The following is a 26368-nucleotide window of genomic DNA, read 5'->3' on the forward strand; positions in this document are numbered from 1 at the left end:
ATGTACAAATTAAGTCTATAAATAATTATATTATTTTAAATGTATTTCATATTAGTCTATTTCTAGATTAGAATATATGCATTTGTGCTCGGATATTTTAAAATGTATTCAAATATTTTGTTTAAAAAAATAAACGGTAATTGATTAGTTTAAAATTTGTTTTTAATTTTGTTTTATGTCTCACAATGGGTTTGAGTTATCACGATTTCATATCAGTATTTTTTGGAAATAACTAAGGTTTTTGAAATGAACATGTGACCGTAGGAGTGTATGTAGTACCGCATCAAGACCACAAGGTGGTGCTGCAAGACAGGCCTAAAAATGATTGTAGAGCGCGTGTTAAAAATAACTGCAAAAATCAAACGATAACCATTGCTATTGAGAACACTGCCAGAGAATATAAATAAAAATACAATTGCATCTAAAAAGGAATAAAACACTTTAAATGTTATAACAGGATTTTAAATGATGGCTCTTGAGTCTGTTCTTAAAATATGACCCCGTGTGTGTGCTGTAATCAGAACCGGAGGACCTCGGTGCCAGGGAAGATTCATACCTTAAATTAACTCTGAGAGATAAGAAGGCCATTAAAATATTCTAAAACAAAAGCCTCAATTCCAAGACATAAAGGGAGTACGCTACTTGGGGAATAGTTTTGATATTTTCAAAGTCTGGAATGAGCACAGATTTCCCCTATAATATTTTGATAATGACTTATCACGATTTTCAGACATTAGACATTCATATTTTGTTTTTTTTTCACATTAAAAACTTAGTCCAGCTGGAAGTGAGTTTTCCTTTTCACTTTTATGTTCATTCCGATACGAAAACTGCTCCAAAATGTAAACTCATCAGGTACGTGAGTGTTTTCATGCGCATTTAACGGAACCGGAGTAGTTCATTGAGAGACACGTCCCTGTACATGTCGCCTTGTCTCGTGGCGTTTTCATGAAAGACGAGGAAAAAACGTGAATGAAGAACGTGCCGTCGTGGGGGGGGGGGGGTGAAAAAGTGAATGGCTGAGCGCCATGAATGAAGCCTGCAGTTCTTCCGTTCGGTCTCAAGGTGGGAGTGTTTCCCCCTACCGCCCGAAAACCGACCCCCCCCCCCCCCCCAAACGTGGTGCTTCTGGCGTGTGGAAGTTGTCACACACAACACGCGTGGACTCGGGAGAGGAGAGACGCGCCGCGTGAGGCGAGGGGAGGAAACAGAACAAGAGGGGATGGTGCGGGGAGGAAACACAAGTCCACTCGCCGTCACTCAAACCGGGAAAGGGCGAGGAAGGAGGCGGTGGAAGATGAGGACCGGAGCCCCGCCAGGCGACCGAGTCCCGGCGTTGGCAGTGGGCACCCGCCGATAGCGCGCCGAGTCCCCCGAACCCGCCGGCCGGCCCCTCGGCTCGGTTCGTTCACTTTCGGGACAATCAAGTTCGTCCTCCCTGTACAATGGTCACAAATGGGTCTGAGCTGAACAGCACCGCGCCGGACCCCGACGACGCCGCCGCCGCCGTTCTCAACCGCCCGCCGTGGGTCACCACAACTTTGGGCTGCTTCCTCATCTTCACCGTCGTGGTGGACATCCTGGGCAACCTGCTGGTCATCTTCTCCGTCTATCGGAACAAGAAGCTCCGGAACGCAGGTGGGTTGCATTCCGGAACACCGCGCGCAATTTGGAGCAAACTTTGTCACAGTCGAAGGTGACATTTTGCTTCATTTTCGAGAATGTAAATACTCTTTACTTATAATTGGCATAATTGTCATTTTATAATGTTCTCCAAAGAGAAGAGCATTTGGCACGTAAGGGGGCGGGGTCAATATCACAGTTTAACATAAGAAATGTCATGTTTTAACAAAAGAATAACGTTGTTTTTTTTTCTTTCAAGAGAAATGTCACTTTTAACGTGATAAGTTTCACGTTTTAACGTGAACACTTTCAGGTTAAAACGTGGCAAGTTTGACTCCCGGTTCAGGTTGCTGGCAAATTGTCTTATAAATCAAAAGTAGTTTTTATATGCTTTTCTTCTTTAATACTGTAAAAAGAAGCAGTAAAAGTAAGAACGTAACAGAGGATGTGGGAAAAAAACAATGTCAGTGTAGACAAATATTTTAGATTTAAAAAAAAAAAACATTTCAGTGGTGATTTATTGCTGTCTGATCTTGTAATCCTTCTTTTCCCCAATAACAGAACATGTCAATTCGTTTTTATTCTTGTTGTATTTATTTCCACCTGCAGTTCACTGGTCAGCTTGCTGTTGAGGCAAGATTTTGTTGTTTGCTGTTGAGGCAAGATTTTGTTGTGTTCCTTTGCCCTTTTTGTGGCAGCCGGCCGGCCGGCTCGCGTGGACTGGCCACAGCCTACTTTTTGAAGCGGAGGTAATTCCACTGACCCCAAAGCGCGAGAGCGAGCGAGCGAGCGAGCAAAGAGCAACAACTGAAGCAATTATTGGCAGTCTGAAGCCAAAGGGGGAAGCCGCCTCATCCGGGCATTGATGCTTCCCGTGACGTTTCGGCGGCCTCCGGACAATCGATGCAGCTCTGAGCTCGGGGCGTCCATCTAATGATGTTTTCGGCGTACCTCGTCTTATTTTTAGCCCAACTGAAGTGTCCTCTGAGTTCGTTTGGAGTCGAGTGAATCGGCTGGATTTGGCAACGTCAGCTTGCAATGACGGCTAGCGACTGGCTGAACTTGGTTTATCAAAACACTCATCAAAAACGTGCTCTGGAATGGTGACGCGGCCGGTGTAGTCGGTTGACTCGTTCACCGCCGATGACGGAAATAGATGTTCGAGATCCATTTGAAGTGGGCTGCCAGTGACGGAGTTAAGGTCGTAGTCGTCGGGGGCTCACCGTGGGACAATGGCGACATGCTCTTATTGCGTCATTACACGCAAGGGGGTCGTAAAGCCGCCGCCGCCGCCGCCGCCAGAGTTCAACGGCGAGCGTAGTTCACACCAAATGCCCCAGAATGGAAAAGTACCGACAATCTCCAGCAAGTGATCGAATCATTGCGTAATTGTGTTTCGCGGCGCTCGCTGTCCCCCCGGGTGGCGCCGTGTCTCCGAGGTGGCGCTTTCCGATCGAAGATGGGGTGGGTGACGTGCCTAACTCGCCACCGGCCCGCTTTTGGGGGAATTGTATGCAAATTGGCAGACAGACGGATTGACGTCGTTCTCCGTCGTGCTTTCGTCACTGGGGGCTCTTCTCGAATTCTCCTTTGGCTTAACATTTGTATAATTCTGCTAATACGTGTCACATGGCTGAGCAGACGCTTATCAAAATAAAAGATAAGAAAACAGCACGCCCTCAGATAGCCCTCGCTATCACAGTTAGCATCGGAGATAGCATCGACTTGACTGACACCTGCGTTAATGTCATCACTCAACATTCCCCCGAAACATGCTCAGGGTTGGTTGGCATCTTTTCTCAATGTTTTTCATAGCTGCCTGTCTGATGGCGCTAAAGAATGGCACAAACACTAGCTGTTGTATATCTATGGTCTTGGCAGCTAGGTTCCAAGCCTCCAAGTTATCCCGAAGTGGATATACCGTAATTTTCAGACTATAAGTCGCGTTTTTTTTCATAATTTGGGTGGGGGGGCGACTTTTACTCAGGAGCGACTTATATACATATATATGGTTTTTATTTTCACTTTTTGGGCATTTTATGGCTGGTGCGACTTATAGTCCGGTGCGACTTATAGTCCGAAAATTACGGTACTGGCATTATCTGTCATTATTTGCGGCAATTGTTCATAAAAACAAGATGCTGCGGAGCGAATCCGCAAAAGCGATGCGTCCGTGCGCTCGGCTCGCGCACGGGAAAAAACACAAACCCCGGAGTTTGTTTTTGTTATTCCATTGACTGTTTTGAATGTGACACGCAAGTTCAACCCTCAGCGATTGCGTGACTTGGCGGCGTGTCGGCCGGGATGTTATTTCCGGCTGTTTCCCGTTCATTAAAAGGAAAAAAAAAAAAACCCTCTGACGTTCTCGTGGCTCTGGGCATAATGAATATTTCACACACGCACAAGAAAAAAAAGAAAAACAGTCATGCAGAATTATGCGGCATTTGCCGAGGTCTCCTATTAAAAGTGGAACGTTCCGGCTTTTCTAAATATCCACTGGCTTTGTTTTGGGAAGATCCTCAACGGAAATTGGATCATGAAAGCGTAAATGGATGAGTGAAAGGAAAACAAATCCGCTCGTGTCCAATGTGAGTTTCCTGCTTGAAGAATTTCAAAGACTTTGCGAGGAACACTCAGCCACCACACATGATTTTTATCACGTAGATCCATTTTGCACGCGTGTGATTTATGACGGCGGAACGGATTTAGTTGAGTTTTTTTTCTTTCTGAAGGATCTGACTCTTTTACAATACATCTTTATTTATATATTCATTCATATTATATTTTTATATTAATATCTCCATCAAGGAGGTCATACAAACATTTTTATTATTTTTATAAAATAAAACTAAGGGGAATTTTTTTTTCCAATTTGAACTCTTTGTTTCGTATCTAGTGGAGGTCACCGTTTGACTTTTGTGCCTTTCTTACAATTCGGTTTATCGTGAAGTGGTCGTTTTTGCACCAAGTTCATGGCAGTCGCATCAAGCTCGTTGTGGACAATATTAATTAGTGTTTGAACAGCCTGGGCGCCATTGTTCAGCTACGCTGCACAGCGGGCCTGCTTCCAGCCGCTATCAGGGGAGGCGGGGCAGGCGGCTTGCGCTGTGATGACAAGGACTGTCTCTTTTGTCAGCCTGGCCGAGCCCCCCCCCCTTCTTTCTGCTTCACCTATCCGTTGAGAAAAGATTCAGGGAAGGCCTCTTCCTCTCAGCTACCTTCACTCATTCATCATCATGGAGATGAGATGAACATTGCAGAGAATCTCACGTTCTGTTCATCTTCTCAAAAGAAGCCATTAATTGAGTCGTTGAGTCGTAGTAATTTTCCACACAGTTGATTGAGGAAATTTGCTTGAATGGCTGACAGATAAAAAATACTATACTAAAACTATAGCACACGACTTTTGCTATCATGCTAAAGATCAATTTATGCTAATTTTGCGATGCAATTCCGACGATGTCACCGTCGAACTCTTACTGTTTACAACTGTAGGCGGGCGGACATTTTGGAAAACCTTCCTCTTTACTGAATGGTGACATTGTCGCTGTATCGTGAAATTATTCTCAAATCTTAGAAATATATATTTTGTAACAATTGCGAAACTTACTATTGGCATGCTATCGGCCTTTGGTCGTGTACTGTTTGTTTTTTCCAAACGAAGTGCCATAAGGTCGTTAAAACAAAGTACTGTATTTCAAGTATTTTCCATCAGCAAACTCCTCTTCGCTTGTACAAGCAGTCATGTACCCACTGTATTTTTCCAGCGCGTTATCGTGCCAGGCTAGCCAAATAAGCCCAACGGCGCGGCGGCAAATCCTGCAGTATCAGTCGGGAATATGATAGCCACGTCTTGATCTGCCAGCTCTCGGTAGGGAAAACAGAAGGTACGCAGGTATTATTTAATTAAAAGCGCATATTTGGCAGCTTGCACCCGCTGCTCTCCAGGCCCGCTCGCTGGGTCCCGTCCCGCTACGCCGCCGAATGCCACGATAAGCATCCGAGCGGACGCGGCGGCTTAACGCCGACGTCTCAGACGGAAGATGGCCCAGCGGGTCAAAAAAAATTGCCCACTAATTAGGGAGCCCGCAAGAGCCGGCGGGTCATGACTCGACAATTAATTTACAGTTTGCCAGAGAGTGGGAGAACCACGATTAGGAGATTGGGCTTTCTCTACCCGCTGGGCGTTTAATTCCAAACTGCGAATCCGAGACGATGGTTCCGAGAGTCTTCGGACGGATAACCTATCTGAAGACTTGATCGCTAATTATGTCTGCTCTGCCCGTGCCCAGCGACACCGTCTCGGGATTAAAATGTTGTCGATATGGCAAAGATCTAATTAGCCGGCTGATCTCTTTGCTACAGTTCGCCGCACCGCTTGATGCTATCTTTTGTTTGGCTAACCTTGTCTATGAACGCGCTGCGCGAAAGCCGAGATCAGTTCAAATAAACGCAATGTGTTTTATGCTATGTGTGACGATTATGATACTTAATGTGAAACAGCGGATCAGATGCAATGTTCAGTAGCTGATCGTTAGCCAACATTTAGCCAAGTAGCTAACATCGATATGATAACGTATCTTTACTATCTATGAAAGAATGACACAAAATTCGATATAATTTCTTTTGGGCCAGTCATTTTTACTATTTTGTAAATAGTAAATAAAAGATGACTCATCCCCAATATGAGTCACACATTTTGTCGAGTTTAAAACGTTGAAAGCGTTGCGCTATTGTGCTGCCATAAATCACGATTAAGAATGTGTCAAGCACGGGGGGAATAAAAAATATTTCGTGCGTGGCAGCTTCACGCTCGAATGGCGAGAGTTCGACTTTGACGTCATTGCTGTCTTGTCGCGGTTTGACGGCGTATATCCAAGCACGTTTTTTCCCCCCAATCTATTTTTTTTGGGGTCGACCAGGCGGGAAACGCCAAGCCAGCAAGCCCTCCTATCAGCTCTCAGACCATTTTCTGATTTTCTCATATTTGCAGGATTATCTGCACACACGGCGTGCCGGCGCTAATCCCCTTCCGAAGATATGCTTTGCGTTATTACGCGTGATGCGTCCGTCCCCAGTGAGAAAACCTCTCTCTATTTTCTCTTTTTGTCTTTTTCTGCTTTTCCATTCTGCTGAGACTTTCTCTCCTTCTTTTTGAAACGGCCCCGTTGCGTTTCCCTTTTGACCTGGCCGGCTTCATGTTACCTGACATCCTGTCTGTTTGGATCACGCTGACCCGGCACTCCCGCTGAGGTCCAAAGATCTCACGCTTGTTCAAGCCTCATACCTGCGGAGGGGCTCTTGACGCAAGCGCTTTGACTCACTCGGTCTATCGCTTGCAGAACCCGAAAGAATTCCGCCTTTAGGGGGCGCCACTGAGTCTCTTTACGGTGGAACGTCGTCATATACGCACACGGTCATGTGACCTTGAGTTAACGTGTTCGACTTTTTGCGTTTCACGTTTCAAAGTTTGAGTTCGGTAGCCGAACCTAAACCGTGAACGCTATGATCCATGTGGCGAGTTCGTGTAATTGCAAGCTCAAGAAAAAGAAATGGCCAACTTGCATCCTTTTAACTCTTGCCAACAGCAACTGCTGTGATGCTAACGTTATACCGTTTTTTTCCATGTATAATGCGCAAAATTTAACTAATTTATTGTCCTAAAATCTGGGGTGCGCATTATACATGGGTACAAAAAAAAAAATATATATATATATATATATATTTTTTAATCCGGATATGATACGGAGGCCGCCATTACAGATGCGCTTTCTTCTCTGCTGTTCACTTCAAACACTTGCTCGATCACCTCCTTGTTTGCTGTCACAATGTACCCTACACAAATCCGAAACATTTCTTCGCTATTGAGGTTGCAAGCGCATGCGCAGTGATACTGACCGGCAGAATAACATCCGGTTGTTCCCAAAGATGATCTTTTTTCTGAAATAATTTTACGTTCACGGACTTAAGTAGGAGTCAAAATTTGGGTGCGTATTATACATGGGTACAGGCTTTTTTCCAGCATCAACATGCCATTTTTAGGGTGCGTATTATACATGGGGGCGCACTATACATGGAAAAAAACGGTACTTCCTTTTTTATTTTTTTTATGATTGGATATCCGAGTATGGATGTTGGGTCCTGCCGTGACAACAGGCTCTTTATCGAGGGCAACCCCTTTCCACCCCACGAGCTCGCTTTATCATGCGCGCACGCTCTGGCTCCGATATTCTCTCTTTCATTTTCGATTAAAAAACAAACAAACACTTAATGAGACCATACATGAAAGCGTGAGCAGACATTTACTCCCAACACCCTCCTTCCCCGTGCGCTTCACCATTCCTGTGCTATTTTTATGTATTTACAATAGTCTACAGTGGAAAGTTGTTTCTGCTTGACGGGAGCTCGGCATGACGCATGCTGCCGCCGCCGCCGCCGCTGCTGCTGCTGCTGCTGCTCAGGGCAGTGAGAACAAGTAAAAAGCCAATGCTCATCCAAGGGGAATTATGCAGAACACATGCGCACGGCGAAGCGCTAACGATTCCATCGCATGCACGCGCACGGCTTCCGCAACTCGCCCGTGGGACGAGGCGGGAAGAGCGCCAGTTTGAACCCCGCCAAACGGGACAACGCAAAAGCGGAATTGTTTTCCCAAGGTGCCCTTGAACGAAGCACTTAGTCGAACGCCGCGACTCGGCGGCGGCGGCCGGCAGTGAAGACGAAGAAGAGTGCGTGCGTGCGTGCGCCATTCAGCAGCTTCCAGCTGCGAATGCGTCACATTGCATGACCGTTAAAGGCGGGCGCTCATGGAGAAAAAAATGCGCTCGGCCTTGCCCTGCCGTCGAATGTTTAACACAACACTTCCACATGGCTACTACTTAGCGTGTCACGGAATGACACCACACATTTTTCAAAAAATAGGCCCCGGTTGGTGAAGTTCAAAGCACCGTGAGCCACTTAGTAACGTGCCTAAAATGTACAGCTGCGAAATTTGATACAATTTAAGAAACATACTGGAGCACTTTTGTACATTTGAGTTTTTTTGTGTGTAAATTTGAATGTATATGAAAGCAGGCTGTGAAATATAAAGTCGGTGCTAGCCGCTAGCTATAGCAGGCTATAGTAGCTAGCAGGCTAACATGCAGCCTGCCACTGATCGAATGAAGGTGCTCGATACTTAAATGGTAAGCCCCAGTGGCTTGATGCTCAAAAAATATAAAAAACAGATACCGTAATTTTCGGACTATAAGTCGCGTTTTTTTTTTTTCATAATATGGGTGGGGGGGGGCGACTTATATACATATATATGTTTTTTTTTTTCTTCACTTTTTTGGGCATTTTATGGCTGGTGCGACTTATACTCCGGTGCGACTTATAGTCCGAAAATTACGGTATATTAAAAAAATCAATTGTAATAAATCTTCAATCTTTGCACATTTTCATCGGGTCTCTTCAAACATATTCAATGTCCTTCAAAACAAATCACTGAAATCACTTAACAGGGCGTGATTAATGGCAACGGTGTGTAATGACGATTATTCCGGCAGACACATGAATGTCATTCGACGTCGCTGCGCTGAATGGAGCTCCATTCAACCGGGCCGAGCGAGCGTCGCGATCCTCGCTGTGGCTCGCACGCCATTGGAATTTGCCGACACAAAACAAAGGCAGGCGAGAGAGAGTTCATGTTGACTTTACCAAGATGCTCTCATAAGCTGAATCAAGAGCAAAAGGATTAGGAAGAACAGGTTTAGGATTTATGAGTGGCGGTTCCTAATTTGAGGTTTGGTTTTGCGAGTGGATATGTCAATGTTGGGTTTAGGATTACGGTTTTGGGGTGGAGCTACTACTTTTTAAATTCTCTGTAAGTTGACTAGTAATATCAGAGTTGAAGTGGAGGAGAATGTATCGTCCCAAGGAGCTCTGACCTGCGCTTTATTGGACATTTCACAGCGACACGCTGGCACACAAACATAAAAGATTTCTCATCAAATCCATCCACGAACTTGCGTTACGCAATATCCACCAGCTCGGAATGTTCCGGGATTCGTCTTGGAATGAACCAAGTGTTGTCGTCGAGGCACATGAGAGTCTGGAAGCAGCAATAGCGTGTTTGTCCTCTTTTTTTTTTTTTTTTATGGCTTGCAGTTAAATTATATCACTGTTATGGTTGCGTTATTCCAATTAAACAGTCACTGATAAATCGGGGATTAACGAGCTGTAACCACACGACAGGATTGTGATTTATGATATATACGGTATTTTATTTCATTTTATTTTGTTTATTTTACTTGATTTTATTTTATATTTGTATGTAAACACCTTTCCGATTTTGTGTCACATTTTAGCAGTGTGGAGGCGCACTGAATATGAGGAGGGAGATTATGACACATTCCTGTTGGAAAAATAATTAAATTGCTTGTGGTGACCCATAAACGCTGCGATTATCGTATACGATGCTCACACGTGGCGTGATTTAAAAAAAAAAAAAAAAAGGGAGAGAGAGGGGAAATGTAATATAGATATATCGGTGACAGCAGTAGGACAGCAAACATAAAACGCTGTCTGCTGACTCTTCCCGAGCGGCGGTCGAGCAATTAATTTTCAGTTTCAAACCCGAAGCTTTCGGATCAAACGGTGCTGTGCCGCAACTGAAGTCGGGAGTCGATAAGCAAGTTGAGGGAAAAGTCAGCTGCTGGAATTGAAAACTTTTTTCTATTATCATGCAGAATTTGAGTGAACGGTGGCCTCAAATGGTTGCAGAGTCGTGACTAAAGCTGAAAATAAATCATAAATGGATATGTAAAAATGTTTTCCACGAGCGATTCTTACAAAATGCTCAACGATGGGCAATGCTGCATCGCGCATCGATGCGCGCGCCTTGACGTTTTTGCGACGACTCGGCGCCGATCGTTTCCGAATCACGACTCGCCGCGCTAACACGGATGATCAAATCCGAACCTGGGAAGGCTAAACCGTGACAACCGCAATTATATTCGGATTAGCCAAGTGATAGGAGCGTGGAATATTTCTGTTCTGTTCGAAAAATATCCCCGATTGAGTCCAGCAGAGTGGAACTTTTCATGAATTCCTCATGCATTGTTGCATTTTTAGTGACTTACCCCGGGGAGGCGGGAGGGGAAGGGGGGGAGAACATCCCCCACCCCCCGCCGAGTGTGAACAATGTCTGGCTGTGCCTCAATTTGTTGTGAACGCAGAAAATTACCCGACACGTTCTGAAAATGAATTCAATTAGTCTACGAAAGCCCGTTGACGTAACGCTCGCTTGTTCGGCGCATACGTAATTGGATCCTAAATGAGTTTACGCTTCTAAACCTTAAGGGGGGGGGGGCTTTTGGGATATGATTACCAAGAATTTCATTTCCTGAAGAGGTAAATGACATGTTGCCAGAGTGCTTACAAGCTCAAAAGGCCGCCGCGAAAAGCAAAACAGTCCGTCACGAAGCAACTCGAAATGCCGAAAACTTCAATTAAAGCGGCCGTCGAGCGTAGCGGCGGCGTGCGAGTTCTCCGAGCAGCAGTTGGCTGCCGGTGTCGGCGAATATTACATCGTTTTGGGCTAGACGCAGATTGTCTGCCAGCGCCCGAGAGATTGACGTCTGTCTGCCAGCTGTTGCGTTGACACGCTATGCACTTTACCGCCGCGCGTCGGAGCTCGGTTGAGTCACGCGATTCCAAAGGAAGATAACTTTTTTGGGAAAAAAATATTATTAAAAGAATCACGTGCGCACAAGACATTGTCGGCTGCTCCTTCCGCCGAGCGGTTAGCGGCCTAAAATAGGAAATTGGAGAGCGCCTCCAAAGCTGACGCATAATGTCAGATTATGCCCGAGATAAGCGCAGCAATAACACGCGCCGCGTCATGTTCGGGGCCTTTACGATAATACTAGACTATGTGCGCCCCGAAGACGCAGGGAAAGACATTGAACTCACCGCTACGCTAACTATAGCGTAAGAAGATTACACGCTGAGCTCTTTGCCAGTCAATTGGGGTCAAAAGCGGCACAGAATAATCATACACGCTGGCCGACTTCCATTTTACACGGGAACCGCTACGCCGACATATAGGCCAGAATTTTTTTGGGCTGAGGTTAATTGATGTGACACTTTTGCTTATAGCCGTACTCGAATAAGAATTAGTGCAACCGTAAATGAAATGTGCGGTTTGGTCGGGTAAAACCTTGGTAAGAAAATACAAACATGACGAATATGCTAACCGTTAGCCCGCGTGCGGATGGCGTCTCCGTCGCATGCTAACCTTAAGCTAGGCCTTGTACTTGTTTTCAATATGTATAACTCTCTTATTGTTTTAATTTTGACAGTAACCTTCAGCTGAAAACTTTACATATTTGGACGGGGGCGAAAGGGGTGAGAGACAGATGGCAAGAAAAGCGCCCCATTCATGTTTGCTGATAGCGTTCGTAAATATTTCACCTTCAACCCACAGCGGCCAAGTTGCCAGCATCTGTCACACCAGGAAAGTGGGGCAAAACAAACAACACGTGCTGGGCATCAGCTGGGCAGCGGTGCGGGGTCCCGGCATCCCATGAGCCAAACACACAAGCGCTACGATGTTTACCCATCTTGCATTCCCGTAAAGCTGGCACCGCACGTTGGATATTATGACATGTGGTCGATTGTCACTCGCATGCTAGGCACTCGATTAAGGTGACCTCACTCGTTTGCTCTTCTTGTCCCAGTCGGCTTTGAATGTATTTCAGGGAAAGAGCATGCTGGAAAGTGCGGCATGCAGACTGATGTCTAAGAATGAAGTTTGCGTCACACCTTTGTCGCTCATTGCTAAAATTAAGAATGGGGGTTTCGTTGTTGTTGTCTAGTAACGCTAATGTTGCTAACGGACGCTAACAGTGACCTGTGGTTACATTGTCGCGAAATGGCTTCTGTTTACTCCCACCACTTAAAATGGCAAAATTTCATGTTACGGGGCTCGCTTCTTATAATGCTAATGTTGCTAGCGGTCGCTAACAGACACTTGTGTTCGGCTTTTATACATTCCCACTACTATAAACAAGCTCAATTGTTTCACGGCTCCCTTGTTCAGACTTGCGTTAAATTTGCAACGGGTTCCCTATCGGCAATGGTACGTTCCAAAAGGGAGTCGTAGCGTCGCTCACGCTGCGCGTTAACCTTCCAACCTTGAAGCCCGACAAGTACGAGTGTGCTCGTTCTGTAATGAGCGCCAGTTAGTCCTCATTAGAGCCTTGCCATCCTGGGACCTGAATGACATAAATGGGATGCTTCCAATCTTCTGACGGGATCAAGCTGCTCGCTAATTGCAAAATGACGTTCATTTCGCATTAGCGGCCTTACTACCTTCAACCCTAAAAACCCTGGAGCCACATCGGACATGCAAGCCGGATCTTTTTATGATGACACTTTCAAATATCGAGGCTGTTATTTGTGGACGGACATCTGTCGCTCAAAAGTGAGTGGCGCCCCCCCCGCCCGCCCGCCCGCCACAACGCAACGTGACGCACGCCTTCGTTAGCATGTCTCAGGTTGAATCCCCAAGACGCGACACAACATCAGCGAAGGCATGTGTCCGTCCATACAAGATGCTTTTTATGTAACAGTTGGAGAAGCGCTCCCTCCCTCGGGCTTATTTTCTTTTTCTACTCATAAAGCAGCACAAGTTGTCACACGACCAAAAAGCCACAAAGACTTCACTTCATGGCGTTTTTTTCTTTTCTTTTTTCCTCCTTTATCCATTTTGCTTACTATTTAGTCTCACTTGGGTCAATGGTGGGCCTATTCCAGCTGAACTCGATGTCAGCCAATGGCAGCGCACGTACAATAAATGCATCTATTGTTATTGTTTCGACTGGAATTTTTTGGGGTTGTGCTTTTAAAAGACAGAACTGGTGGACAATGGTACTGTGCGCTCCTAACTGGGTCAACCCGTTAAGACGCCCTTCCTCCCCCCCCCCCCTCCCTCCCTTCCCGCCAAGCTCGGCCTTTTCAAGACAGGCCACGCTCCGACCTGGCCGGCCCGTCAAATAGCGAGGCGGTGCGCTAGAAGCGATGAAATGTTTTCCGCCGGGTCAGGTGGCGGGTGAGGACAAGAATGAAAGTCTGTTTTCAGCAGATAATTCTTCTGCATTGTGTGTCGCCACGCTTTCTTCTGCTTTCTCCGTCTCACGGCGGGGCCCAAAATCCAATTCATATCCCGCTTCATCATGTTTGGCAATTTTGTCTGTGGCGGGGTCTTTTTTTTTTTGCCTACCACTCTTCATCCCTCTTATTGAATTGAGGAAAAACATGGTGTGAAAAAGTGATTGTTTTGTAAACACAATGTGGGCCTTTTTCTTTTTTGTGCTGCTTGAAGGTGACCCTTTAAAAGCGCTTGCGTTATGTCAAATTGACTTTTTGATTGTTTGCGGAGAGTGTCAATCAGTCACCCGAGACTGCTCTTAGAGTCGGTCTTGAATGGCCGCACTCGGGTCAAGAGAGACCGTTCTGTTTTCTCTACGTTTCTTGGCTCCACAAATCCCCCCCAAAAACAGAGAACATCTGCCAGCAACACAAAGGAGACAGTAACATCTCCCTGTGGGGCTTTATTTAAAAATCCCCACACTGCGTTTTCCATTTCAAAACATCACCGTTGATCTTGGTTTGAACGCTCCGGGTTTCCGTATACATAAGTTATCAGCCCGCGTGCGCGCCAAGCTCCGTGAGAGGAGCCCAGGTTGACAGGTCGGAGGTGTCCCGGGGTCCCGTCGCCCCGAGGCTCGCCTTCTAACAGGCGGGCGTCTTCCCGTCCCGTTTACCTTTCAAACCGAGCTGCTGTCAAAACACACTGCAAGCCGGCTTTGAATGTGCGTGTGTGGCTTCGGCGAAAGAAAATCTCAGCTTTGCATTGGCAGTGAGCAAAGATTGAGGTGTTTTGCTTTGATTCCGACGACTGACGACGTAGCACGTTCTCAGTAGATCCACTGAATGTGTGTGTGTGTTTGCGATGTCTGTGACTGTCACGACCAAATCCCGGTGATTACACGGATAAAAATCCAATTATTTGGGAAGAATTGAAGCTTCTATTCACTAAAAATGCGGATTGAGTTCCAGGAGCGCAGTTGAGCTCGTTGGCCTTTTAAATGACCATTAGCCACACTATTGGCTCTCGTTTAATTTTTTAAGCTTAATGTAGCCTAATGGTCTAGCCTAAAGCTAACCCTGTCTGACCTTAATCAACTGTAATTCAAAGCAATGCTGTTCCTAACCTGTCAAGATGAAACTTCTTCATACCAGTAGATAAACGTGATGCTGGTAGCGTGATGGTCTGGGGCTGCTTTGCGACTTCACGACCTGGACAACATGTTGTGATTTGATGGGACCGAAATTCTAAATAAAATCACACTTTAAAAACTTCACTCCACTTTTATTTACTCGGGTCAGGGTTTTTATGGCATGGTTTGTGCCAACACAAATAAATTGGGAAATACATTTTTGGATTGCTATTCCGTTTGAAACTTCAAAAGCAGTTTGCTCATGGCAAATCATTATAATGTGTGTGTTTGTGAGAGAGGCACTCAAAAGCAATTCGCACGGCGTACAGTTGGCCCGAGACGTGGAGGATCAGGTGGCGAAACACGAGGACGTGCTGGGAGCTGGTTGGACGCCAGCCAAAAAAGAAAAGAAGGCATTGTAGACATCAAGACAGACACGAACGAGGCTGGCTTGAAGGTGCGAAAGGGGAGATTGGCCAGATTACAATTTGACCACATCCTTTCCCTTGTGGGAAGGATTTCCACACGCTTCTTTTCATCTTCCTGTATTTACTTTTGTATCAGCTAATAGTTTTCCCATTGATGGTCTTGGTGTACGTTGGACTTGAAATCTCAGCGGAAGCATCCCCGCCAGAGTACCTACCTGTCTGCCACGCTTACGTTCTCCGGCGAGGCGGCCGAGATGACAAAACACCACGGGTGGTGTCACGCTGGATTCCAGCCAGAGCCTCACAGCTGGTGGTCTGACACAGCCTGACAGGTTGCGCCGATGAAGCCCCCCTGGACAAACTTGTCCCGTGTCATGTTGTCAATCTAATTCCACGCTTTGAGTGCGTCGCCCAAAAAAAAAAAAAAAAAGATAATAATGATGGTAACACAATGACTTGTGTGTTGAGCATATTTCGAATCCCTTGTGTAATCATTGAATAGTTTCTTGGCATCGTTTAAAGTCAATTTAGCAGTGGAGATTGTCCAATTTGTCTTTGGATTTGATCCAAATTAGACATCTGCAAACATCTGTTTTCACGTTGGAACACGACCATGAACATTTTTGCCGATTTTGTACTCAGACTCAGGTTATTAGGTCGCTACGGTAATATTTCTGTTTGTTGATAAAAGGATGGAAATGGATGTAGCACTTCCTCTGGCTTAGTGTTGTCATACTGTTTCTGATCTCAGTGAGCCAAAAGGTCACAGTGAGCGGGACACTGTATGGACCCCCCGGGCCGGGCCGGGGCCTGGTCGGGGCGAAGAATGTGTACTGCAAATATTCTCCAGTCAGTCCAACTCCTCCCCAGCAAGTAAGCCACACGAGCAAAGTCCGCAAAGTCCGCCAGGCATCCTTTCGTCCTCTTTGCTTAAGTAGGACAACAACGACGTAGCGTTCCCCGTCTGAAGGGGAGCACCAGCAAAGGCTTTCTGCTGACTTGTCGCTCTGTCAAACTGTCGCTAACATGGCAGCGGCGGATTGTTTTGCTGACGCTAGGACCCGCGTTGGCGCTTAGCCTCGGACGTAGCTGTGGGCTTTACTTAACTCGATTGCCTTCCGCCGGAAGACGATCTATTAAAGAAAAAGATGTTTTTCGTGCGAGTTCCGCTTCTCTCATAAGTAAGAGTTGTGAGTAGTCATGCTAATGCTAAACAGTTTAGCATCGTTTCAGATTGCAGTACAGTTAGAAAGTTGAATTATTTTGACTGTTTATTATCTAGTTGACAGTCGACTGCCCAAAAAGAAGAAGCTGGAACGAAGATGTCAGTCACATAAATCACAAGGCACCGCCATAGGATTTGAAAGAAAAAAAAAAAAAGCCAAACAGTCATCCATTCAACCCCCTTCCACCCTGCTGCTTTGCCTCAGTACTTTCCAATCCCAGGGGCCATTTAGGTCAGGCAGCATGTGGCGCATTACGGCTTTCACCTAAATCCGCATCCTTTTCCCGCATCTCCGAGCGGCTACGGTCAGATGTGGCCGTGCACGTTTCTGTGTTTCATTATTAACGTGCTTTACGTTCCGGGCGCCCCTGTGCGGTTTGTGGCTTCTGGAAATAGATTTGATAAAGGAGGCGAGGAGATGAAACCTGGCTCCATTCATGAAAAGACAGTATCCCTCGAATCCAATCGTAACCACACAGGAGTATGAAGTGTATTCCTTGCGTTGTAAGAAAAGTTGTGGGAAACATTTCCTATCGACTCGCTTTTATGATCATTTTTACCGTTTTTTTCCATGTATAGTGCGCCCCCATGTATAATACGCACCCTAAAAATGGCATGTTGATGCTGGAAAAAAGCCTGTACCCATGTATAATACGCACCCAAATTTTGACTCCTACTTAAGTCGATTAACGTAAAATTATTTCAGAAAAAATATCTTTGGGAACAACCGGATGTTATTCTGCCGGTCAGTATCACTGCGCATGCGCTAGCAAACTCGATAGCGAAGAAATGTTTCGGATTTGTGTAGGGCACATTGTGACAGCAAACAAGCAGATGATCGAGCAAGCGTCTGATAGGAGAGCATTGTGGAGCGTGTTTGACGTGAACAACAGAGAAGAAAGCGCATCTGTAATGGCGGCCTCCGTATCATATCCGGATTAAAAAAAAAAAAAAAATTATTATATATATATTTTTTGTACCCATGTATAATGCGCACCCCAGATTTTAGGTCAATAAATTCGTTAAATTTTGCGCATTATACATGGAAAAAAACGGTAATTTTTTAAAAGTGAAAACAATTTGTAATTTTAGTATTGATGCATAATTTGTCTTCGCGGGACACACACAATGATGTGGCGGGCCGAATCTGGCCCCCGGGCCTTGGGTTTGACACGTATGAGCTGTTGTTAAATTGTCTGACTGCATAGCTACACACGGCGTCAAGTCAAATTTATCAAGCAGCTCTTCATTGAAAATTAATTGAATCGCATCCCACGTATTAAAAGGGACAGCGCAAATAACGCCGTCTCAACCAGAAACAAGCAGCCAAAGGTCGGAATCGGCCCTTTGGAAAGCGAGCGGCGGAAAAACAGCACGACTCCCGGCGGCGAGCGGCCCGCCCGCCTAACGATGTTGTGATGCGGCGCGATCCAGCGGAAGGAGACAGCTCAGCGGCTTTCGAAACAACATCCCCCGCAGAGACGCGCCGAGGTGGCCGTCACATACGCTTGTCTCAACGCGCCAAACTCAGCCAAGTGTGAACTTTTTTTCCTGGCCGTTCGAACCGAGTCATTGACTCGCCCCGCGCCAGCCGTTAATGAAACAAAAGCGGCTGGGATTAAACATGGACGGCGTTTCGGTTTACGCGAGCTTCGTAGCTAATGTCCAATTAAGCTCTTGGCTAGCGTCGGTCTCCTTGGAGGAGGTCGTAATGAGAGCGAGGCCGCAGGGCAGCTGACCAAGGTAAATAAAACGCCGCACGCGGACAAAGTGGATCGCTCTCAGATTCCGGAGTCTTCCAACAATAGCCCGCCGTGTCCTTGGGAAGTGCCAGAACTGGGATTTGGTAGGATTTGGGGGGCATGGTTCCCTTTGAGATCACTTTTCAAAGGAAGGCGGACAGTCCTAAATCCACCACCGATTTTCCGGCGTCCTCTTTCCGACAACACCGGACACGTCCTTCTGTGACATTGGGAAGTACTTGAACCAGCATGTTTGGAGTAATAGGGCTGAAGCGGGAAGACAAAGCAGAAGTCGAATCAATAGCGGATGACCAATCCGGTCCGCTAAAAGAGCTCGCCGCTCGTATCCTTGCCAAGGTCAAGGCTGCTGCGACGGTGGAGTGTAGCGCTTTGACGCCGGGCCTGCCCAAGAGAAGACCAGTCATGAAGCGGATAGACATCGGAGCTATTAACGTGTCAGCGCAGATTAGCTGCTGGCTCGCTGAAAGACGGATGGACAGTCAGTGTAAGTCGCTCGCGGCACCGACGCTGTCGCCGTCAAAGCGCCTGGACTGGAAGCTTCTTCCGCACGTGAGCGAAGCCACGCGTCTTTGTGTGTGTGTGTGAAGACACAAATTAATGTTAGCGTGCGATAACGTGAATGGACAGTCATGTTGACATAACGAATGCACGAGTGGACGCTGGCCTTGCACAAGTTGTTTTTGTTCACAAAAGCGAATGAAATTGAAACCCAAAAAATCCAACTTAAGGAAACTCGATTGTTTTGTTTGACCGCAGGCAACTTCTTCGTGGTGAGCCTGGCCGTGGCCGACCTGGTGGTGGCCATCTACCCGTACCCGCTGGTGCTGGCCTCCATCTTCCACAACGGCTGGAACCTGGGCTACGCTCACTGCCAGATCAGCGGCTTCCTGATGGGCATCAGCGTCATCGGCTCCATCTTCAACATCACCGGCATCGCCCTCAACCGCTACTGCTACATCTGCCACAGCCTCAAGTACGACAAGCTGTACAGCGACAAGAACTCGCTGTGCTACGTGGCGCTCATCTGGGCTCTGACGGTGGTGGCCATCGTGCCCAACTTGTTTGTGGGCTCGCTGCGCTACGACCCGCGCGTCTACTCCTGCACTTTCGAGCAGTCGGCCAGCTCCGCGTACACCATCGCCGTGGTCTTCTTCCACTTCATCCTGCCCATCATGATCGTCACCTACTGCTACCTACGCATTTGGATCCTGGTGATCCAGGTGCGGCGCCGAGTCAAGCCCGACAACCGGCCCAAGCTGACGCCTCACGACGTGCGTAACTTTGTCACCATGTTCGTGGTCTTTGTGCTCTTTGCCGTCTGCTGGGCGCCCCTCAACCTCATCGGTTTGGCGGTGGCCATCCGGCCCGAGGTGGCGCTGCCCCTGGTGCCCGACTGGCTGTTTGTGGCCAGCTACTTCATGGCCTACTTCAACAGCTGCCTTAACGCCATCGTGTACGGCGTGCTCAACCAGAACTTCCGCCGCGAGTACAAGCGCATTGTGGTGTCGCTGTGCACCGCCAGACTTTTCTTCCAGGACAGCTCCAACGATCAGGCCGGCGTGGGCGGCGACAGGCTCAAGAGCAAGCCCTCGCCGCTTATGACGAACAATAACCGCGTCAAGGTGGACTCTGTCTGAAGAAGAAAAAAAACAACAACCAAATATGAAAGAATGGAAAAGCCTCAAGTGACTGCGACACGGTGCTAATTTGACCTCCACAATCAGTACAACAGGGGTGCATATTATTATCTTATTCTTATTATCAGCCACTTTTGCTTTAAAGTTACATGACTGCTGCTCTACCAAGAACTCCAAGTGGGTCAGCTCGTAGTCTGGGAACAAGTCAGCTAGTAACTTCTCCTGGTCCGCTTTGGAGCCGGCTTACGGCTGTTGGTCGACGAGAAGCTCCTGGAGCTCCGCTAGCAGCTCCTGGGAGTGTAGCAGCTTCTGGTGGTCCACTAGCAGCTTCTAATTGGTCATCAGCAACTCCAGCTTCTATCGCTCTGCTAGTAGCGTGTGAGCACCTGCTAATAGGCTGCTAGCAACTTCTACACATCAACCAGTAACGTCTGGTTGTCCGCTAAGTAGTCTGCTAGCAATTTCTGGTGTTGTAGCAACTCCTGAGAGCACTTGCTAGTGGTTGGAGATCAAAGTCTCCTATTAACTTCTAGTGGTCCGCTAGTACCTCTCGGCAACCTGCTAGGACCTCACAAAGGTCCGCTAGAGTTCCGCTAGCAACTCTTGGTGTTGATGCAGCTCCAGGTTGGCTCGCGCTGGTGATCGGCAGTATCTTCGAGTTGTCCATTAGCCGCTCGAAATGTTGAAGTAGCTCTTGGTGGTCCACAAGAAACGTCTAATGGTCCAATAGCAACTCTTGGTGTTGTACCAACTCCAGGTGGTCCACCATCAAGTCCAAGTGGTCCACAGACAGTTTCTAGAAGTCGGCTAGCATTTGCTATTGATCTCTAGTGACTTCCTCTTTGCCGGTAAAACAGGGTTATAACGTCTTCTTGTGATCTTCTTATCAGGCACTTTTTTTTTTTTTTTTTTTGCTTTGTAGCCGTAGTCCGGTCAACAAATGTCCAATGTTTTGTTTACACTGATGGTATGTATCATCATATTTATTTTCAATGTAGCTATATTAGTAATACAACATATATATAAAATATATATATATATATATCTGGTTCCACCCAAGCCACGCCAAGCCAAAACATTGAATAATAAGCTCATTTGTGACACTTAATAAAGTGCTGTTTTATTCTTCTAAATCCCTGCAATACAAAAAAAAAAAACCTTCATGACGTGGAACATATATTTTAGTCATCAGGCCATCCTGTGATTTCATTATACTGTATGCATGGATATCAGGAATTGTTCATAATAAAAGAAGATACATTTCACAACGCTGTGTTGCTTTTTACTGCTTGGCACCACATCACAAAATGTTCATTTTAAAATTCGCAACGTTACAATTTTATGGAGTCATTAAAAAAAACTTCCCAGAACAGACTCAGCAGTAATTTTAGCCTTATTTTTCCATCCTTTTGGCATTTATGTTCAAAAACCGTGACAGAAGACGAGGCCATTTCCCTTGATTGTTTCACAAATCTATAATATTAGTCTGTCCTCACTTAGTCTATTATTTTCACGCAATATTAACACAGTTAAAGCGGTGACAATAGCTCGACAGTAAATTTATAAACTCTTGAACGCCCCATCGGCTGAGAAGCGATAAACTCCGCCCATTTCCGGGTTGCGCGCGACCGAGCCGCGTGGCCTCACTTCACCTCCATCAAAAGTCTGGATGGATAGAAAGTGAAAACAATGTCTACATAGTACTTTTTGAAAGAAGAAATGAAGCAGCAGAACCAGCAAGTGAGTACGTGCGGATTCATTCTCACTTTTGAAATGTGCTAAACGAGAATGCGCAGCGTTATCCAATTTGGCTAGCAAATTAGCACGTCTGTTAGCATCCCCGAGTGCTAATCAAGCAATTGCTAGTGAGCCGCTAGCAACTTTCAGAGGCAATTTAGTCCACTAAAGTGAATTTGTGTTGCCTCACTCCAGGCTGATGATGCTGTGTTATGTAACGTAAGCACTGGCCATCATCCTCAAAGCAAAAAAGATGGAGAAAATAAATAACAGGGCACAGGACTCCCTTCCCCCATCGCTTGCCCTGTAATCCCGGGAAGTGTGTGTGTGTATATATATGTGTGTGTACAGTAATCTGTTGCAGTTTTTTTTTTATAGGCCAACATGTTAGCAAATGAAAGAGAAACGCATGGTTTAATTCTGGGTCAGGCCTTTCTATGTAGAGTTTGGATGTTCTCCCCGTGCCTGCGTGGCTTTCCTCTGGGTATTCCGGTTTTGTGCCCCATTCCAAATATCCCACGTTACAAATCTCTCCCATTTTTGTCCTCTCGCTTCACTCGACTTTAATCTATCCGGCGTGACGTCATCACTTGACTGCAACAGCAACACACTCAGGATTGTTAGCGGATTAGTTTCATCTCCAACGTCGAGTACCACAACCACTACTACTGCCTGTGTGTGTGTGTGTGTGTGTGTCTGTGTGTGCGTGCATCCTCTAGCTCTTGCCGCCAAAGAGTCTGACTCACATTTCAATTTGCGCTCAAGTAGCCCTCCATTGCCCCTTATCCTCTATTTTTTTTTGTCCTCCTGCTCACTTTATAAATTGCGTAACTTTGTGAGCGCTCGCCATGTCAAATGGCGGCGGGGGCGTTGGCCACACAGAAAAATGATGACGCCACCCCCCGTGGATTAATGAGACGAGGCCTTATTAACTTGATGACACTTTTGGCTCTTTGATAATTTCCTTTTTATTTTGACATCTCTCAGACAGATTGGAGAAATTGTCATTGCATTGGGCTTTGGCAAAATAAGTAATAAAAAAATAAAATGATCCGAGAGCAGCCAATCACATTTTCATTACGTGAGGGGCAGTGCCCTACCACATGCTAGCTACTTTACCCCCCCCTAGGAAATAACGGGACCAGAAGTAATCAATTGTTAGGTCAAAATGGGGCTGCTGTGAAAGTTTTATGAAGTGTAGAAAGATTTTTAAAATGTACTTATGCTGGCATTCTTTCAAAATAATTGTGCTGGAAATTTTATCCATCATTTCCTTGTTGTGCAAATTGTTAACAAACCTCGCTGCAAATTAGCAAGCAAGCTTAATTATTTGATATTGGACTGCTCTCCTTAAAGTTTGTCTATGCGCTTTTCTTTTTGGGTTCTAAACAAGAGCGCGAGTCGGAAGAGTGACTTTGAAGCAGCTTGAGTATTTGGCAGCCGAGTGATTTCCTGCACACGCTCACAGCGGCGCACCAACCAGCGTCCATATGGACTTCATCAAGTGTGCTGCGCTGGGACATATGTCTCCTCCACACGTCCTCCGCATACATGCACTTGCAATTTTACACACACACACTCAAAAAATAAAAAGCTAAATTTTTCTGTGGCGCAGGAAATGTATGGAAACAAACGGGCATGCATGCGCCCGCGTGCCACGCTTGCCAAGTGGCACGCAAGGAAGGATGAAATTGAAGGCAAAAAGGAAAGAGGACGACAAAACAGCAGAGCTAAAAATAGACGCCAGCTTGTGATTCTGCAAAGCGGTAAGTGCATTTTTATGAATTCGTTCCTTGGATGGAATTTTTTAAACTGAATCCATAATGAGGCTATTTTTCCCACTTTCTAATAGTTGTGTACTACTTGCATATTTTTTTGTCTGTTGTTTTTATCACATATTTTTTGTGTCTTGTCCAAAATGCTCTTCTCTGTGTATTTCACATAATATTTTTTCTTATGTTTATTATAATTTTATCAAGATTTCCAAAATATTATTAATAGGTTGCAATATTCTCTAAAATTCGTGATTTGATTTGTGTTTTTTTTTTCACACCGGATTTAAACAGCAGCTTGATTTGTTGTCGATTAATCGATCATGTTACGATTCCGTAGCTTGTTAAATCACTTTTTCTGGAATACTTCTTTTGTAACCAGTTTGTCTTTATCACAATATGGTGACCAGACATAAAGTTAAAAAAGTCCCAAAATGAAGCTCCTTGACAGTTTTAACATTATAAAACAATGACATGTTGACGTAAAGTGAATGTGTGAAAAAGGCCCAAAATGAAGTTCCTTGACAGCCTTTAGCATTTTAAAACGGTGACATGTTGACATATTGCCGAGGCGAGCGCGGTTGATCCCGGAGGGCCGTCGCCCGCTTGACTTGGACGACAACGCAACGTGAAGCTTGCAAACAAAGCTTGTCAGTCAGCGGGCGGCCCTGCTCCGCTCGTTAATCTCATGCATATTCAAGAAGGAGATATTAAAAAACCAAAACCCCAAAAATGGCAGGTCTATTTTTAGCACGCCGCCTGGCACACTGTTGGTGTGTTGCACGTGAGGCTGCGCAGTGTCAACACAACAACAAATGTCACGATGATGCGCGGCGATGCCGTTTTCAATCGTTTTGCGCCCAAAACGGAACACGAAAAATCACTCATGGCAAGGGAGAACCATGCAAGCAAGCTAAGCAAAAAAAAAAAAAAAAAATGCAGTTCAGAGATCATTTTGTAGTATAGTTTCCGTCTGATGTTTGAGAAGGCTTACTGGCTGGATTTAGTCAACATTTTTTCCTTGACCTACTAGTTTATTTTTATTCGGATTTGGTTGCAAAGATATTTTCTATTTTGACTACTATTTGCAAAACATAAGCGATATAATTAGCAGAAATGTTGTACTTTTGCTATATATTGACTATTTTCAATCAGATTCTGTATTTAATTGCAGATACTTTGTACTTTAGTTACCATTTGCCAAACACATTTTAGCAGAATTTGGTATGAAAAGCAGTTTCGCTTACATTTTCGAGTCTTTCAACTTTTTAGTGGAGAGCTGTTTTTGTTTTCTCCTCTTTGCAATCAGCCTGCTCTGGGAAATCAAGCAAGTGGTGATTCTGTGATTGGTCTACTGTTGTGTGTGTGTGGAAGAGAGGATAAGCTCGGCCTGTCAATCATCGCGCCATGGACGGCCTGCAGAAACGTAAGCCTAGAGCACCCCGCGATAAGATGTACAGAAAAATATCCAGTGGAGATGAGGCAAATGTGCTCGCCGGCGGCTGCCGGGATCCTGACAAAATATTCATGCAGAGAAGACATGAGGGCGATTGTGAGAGAGAGAAGCGCGGCAAAGCCTACAAATCTATCAGTCACTCGCTCAGTGGAGACGCAAGAGCTATCAGGAGACATTAGCCGGGCCGCTTTCAATGTCTCCGTCCTCGGAGAGCCAGCGCAACGCTGATGTCTGTCTGTCTGTCAGCGGGACATCTCAAGAGCATGCAAAAGACACACAAGGGCACACGTGGCACAGATTCATCCTCATTTCATGCCGCACTCCAAGTCATTGGACTGCTCCTTCCCCTTGGCCATCAGGTGGCAGTAGAGTGCAATACACTCAAGGGGACACAAAGAAGAGCAAACGTCAATGACTCAGTCAAATTTTATTTGCACTTTTGACAACAGCGCTTATTACTCTAGTGTGCGTATGACTTTTGTAGAAATACAAAATGCCGTGTATGAGTGGCACACATGAAGAAAAAATGCAAATGACAAGCAAAGATCTGAAAATGTGGTTTGGCACGGCCCATGCGCTGCGCTGGCACGGGGAAAGCGGCAAGCGCTCCGTCGCTCGCTCGCTCGTTATTGCCTCTGCCAAGGAGATTTTTCATTTCAGCGTGGGTTTGTTGTTTTGTTCTTCTTCCAGAGTGCTATTTTCATATCGTAACCTGCATCGTTTTTAAAAAAATGTTCACATTTCCAAGCAAGCCATGAGTGGTGGCAAGACATGTAATCAAAAATCAAAACAGCGCTAACAACGGTTAGCCCTAACCCCCCCCCCCCCCCCCCCACACACACACAAGCCGCCATGGATTTGAGACGTGCAGCTCGGCCAGTTGCTCTGCTCATGCCTCCGACCCCCGCCGCCGCCCTCTAGGGACCGGAACAGGAGGCGGGCGTGATAGTTGCGGATGCAGGCTGTCACCTCTTCGGTTGATGAGCGGCCCTTTAGTGTCACATAACAGGCGGCCGTAAAAGTAGAATGGCGCTCGACGGAGGGCGTAAAGCCGCCTGCATGTTAACGTGCTGGATGGATGATATAGGCAGACGTTGTATCAATATGAAACAACCATTTGTCAATATGCTGCTTTTTGTCATGTGTGGACACGCAGCAATGTTCGATGCGCGTTGCCTTCACCAGTGGGTAGCGTTTCATCAACAAGCATGTGTGTGCAAATCTCACAGGGCACTGAGCCGCTTCCTCCATTTTCCAGCTCGCCACAGAGCCCCCCGGTGACATGACAGCTGGTGGGCGCTCACACGCAATTATTTTTTTGTAAACAATGCTCTGCATTATATTGAAAGCTGTTCCTAATTTTTGGGCTCAAAGGAAGGTGCGCGTGACATGCCCAAAAAAACGACTCGATTCGTATCTTGATAAGATTCCAGGAGATTCCGACTTCTTTTAAATCGCATTT

The 26368-nt window shown here is 46.0% G+C and overlaps 1 protein-coding gene across 1 annotated transcript; it reads left to right on the forward strand.

Annotated features, from left to right (window-relative positions):
- The first annotated feature begins 1165 nt into the window (after positions 1-1165).
- Positions 1166-21137, forward strand: mtnr1aa (melatonin receptor 1A a). The gene is made up of 2 exons (XM_061275564.1): positions 1166-1638; positions 19061-21137. The coding sequence occupies exons 1-2, from the start codon at positions 1446-1448 to the stop codon at positions 19939-19941; spliced, it is 1074 nt and encodes a 357-aa protein (XP_061131548.1). The 5' UTR covers positions 1166-1445; the 3' UTR covers positions 19942-21137.
- Positions 21138-26368: the final 5231 nt, after the last annotated feature.

The sequence above is a fragment of the Syngnathus typhle genome, linkage group LG3 (genome assembly GCF_033458585.1).
Source record: "Syngnathus typhle isolate RoL2023-S1 ecotype Sweden linkage group LG3, RoL_Styp_1.0, whole genome shotgun sequence".
NCBI lineage: Eukaryota > Metazoa > Chordata > Actinopteri > Syngnathiformes > Syngnathidae > Syngnathus > Syngnathus typhle.

Bases quoted from the DNA above. Each gene is read 5' to 3' on its own strand.
- mtnr1aa (XM_061275564.1), top strand. From the start codon at position 1,446: ATGGTCACAAATGGGTCTGAGCTGAACAGCACCGCGCCGGACCCCGAC. The intron at 1,639-19,060 runs GTGGGTTGCATT...GTTTGACCGCAG, and splicing joins CAAGAAGCTCCGGAACGCAG to GCAACTTCTTCGTGGTGAGC.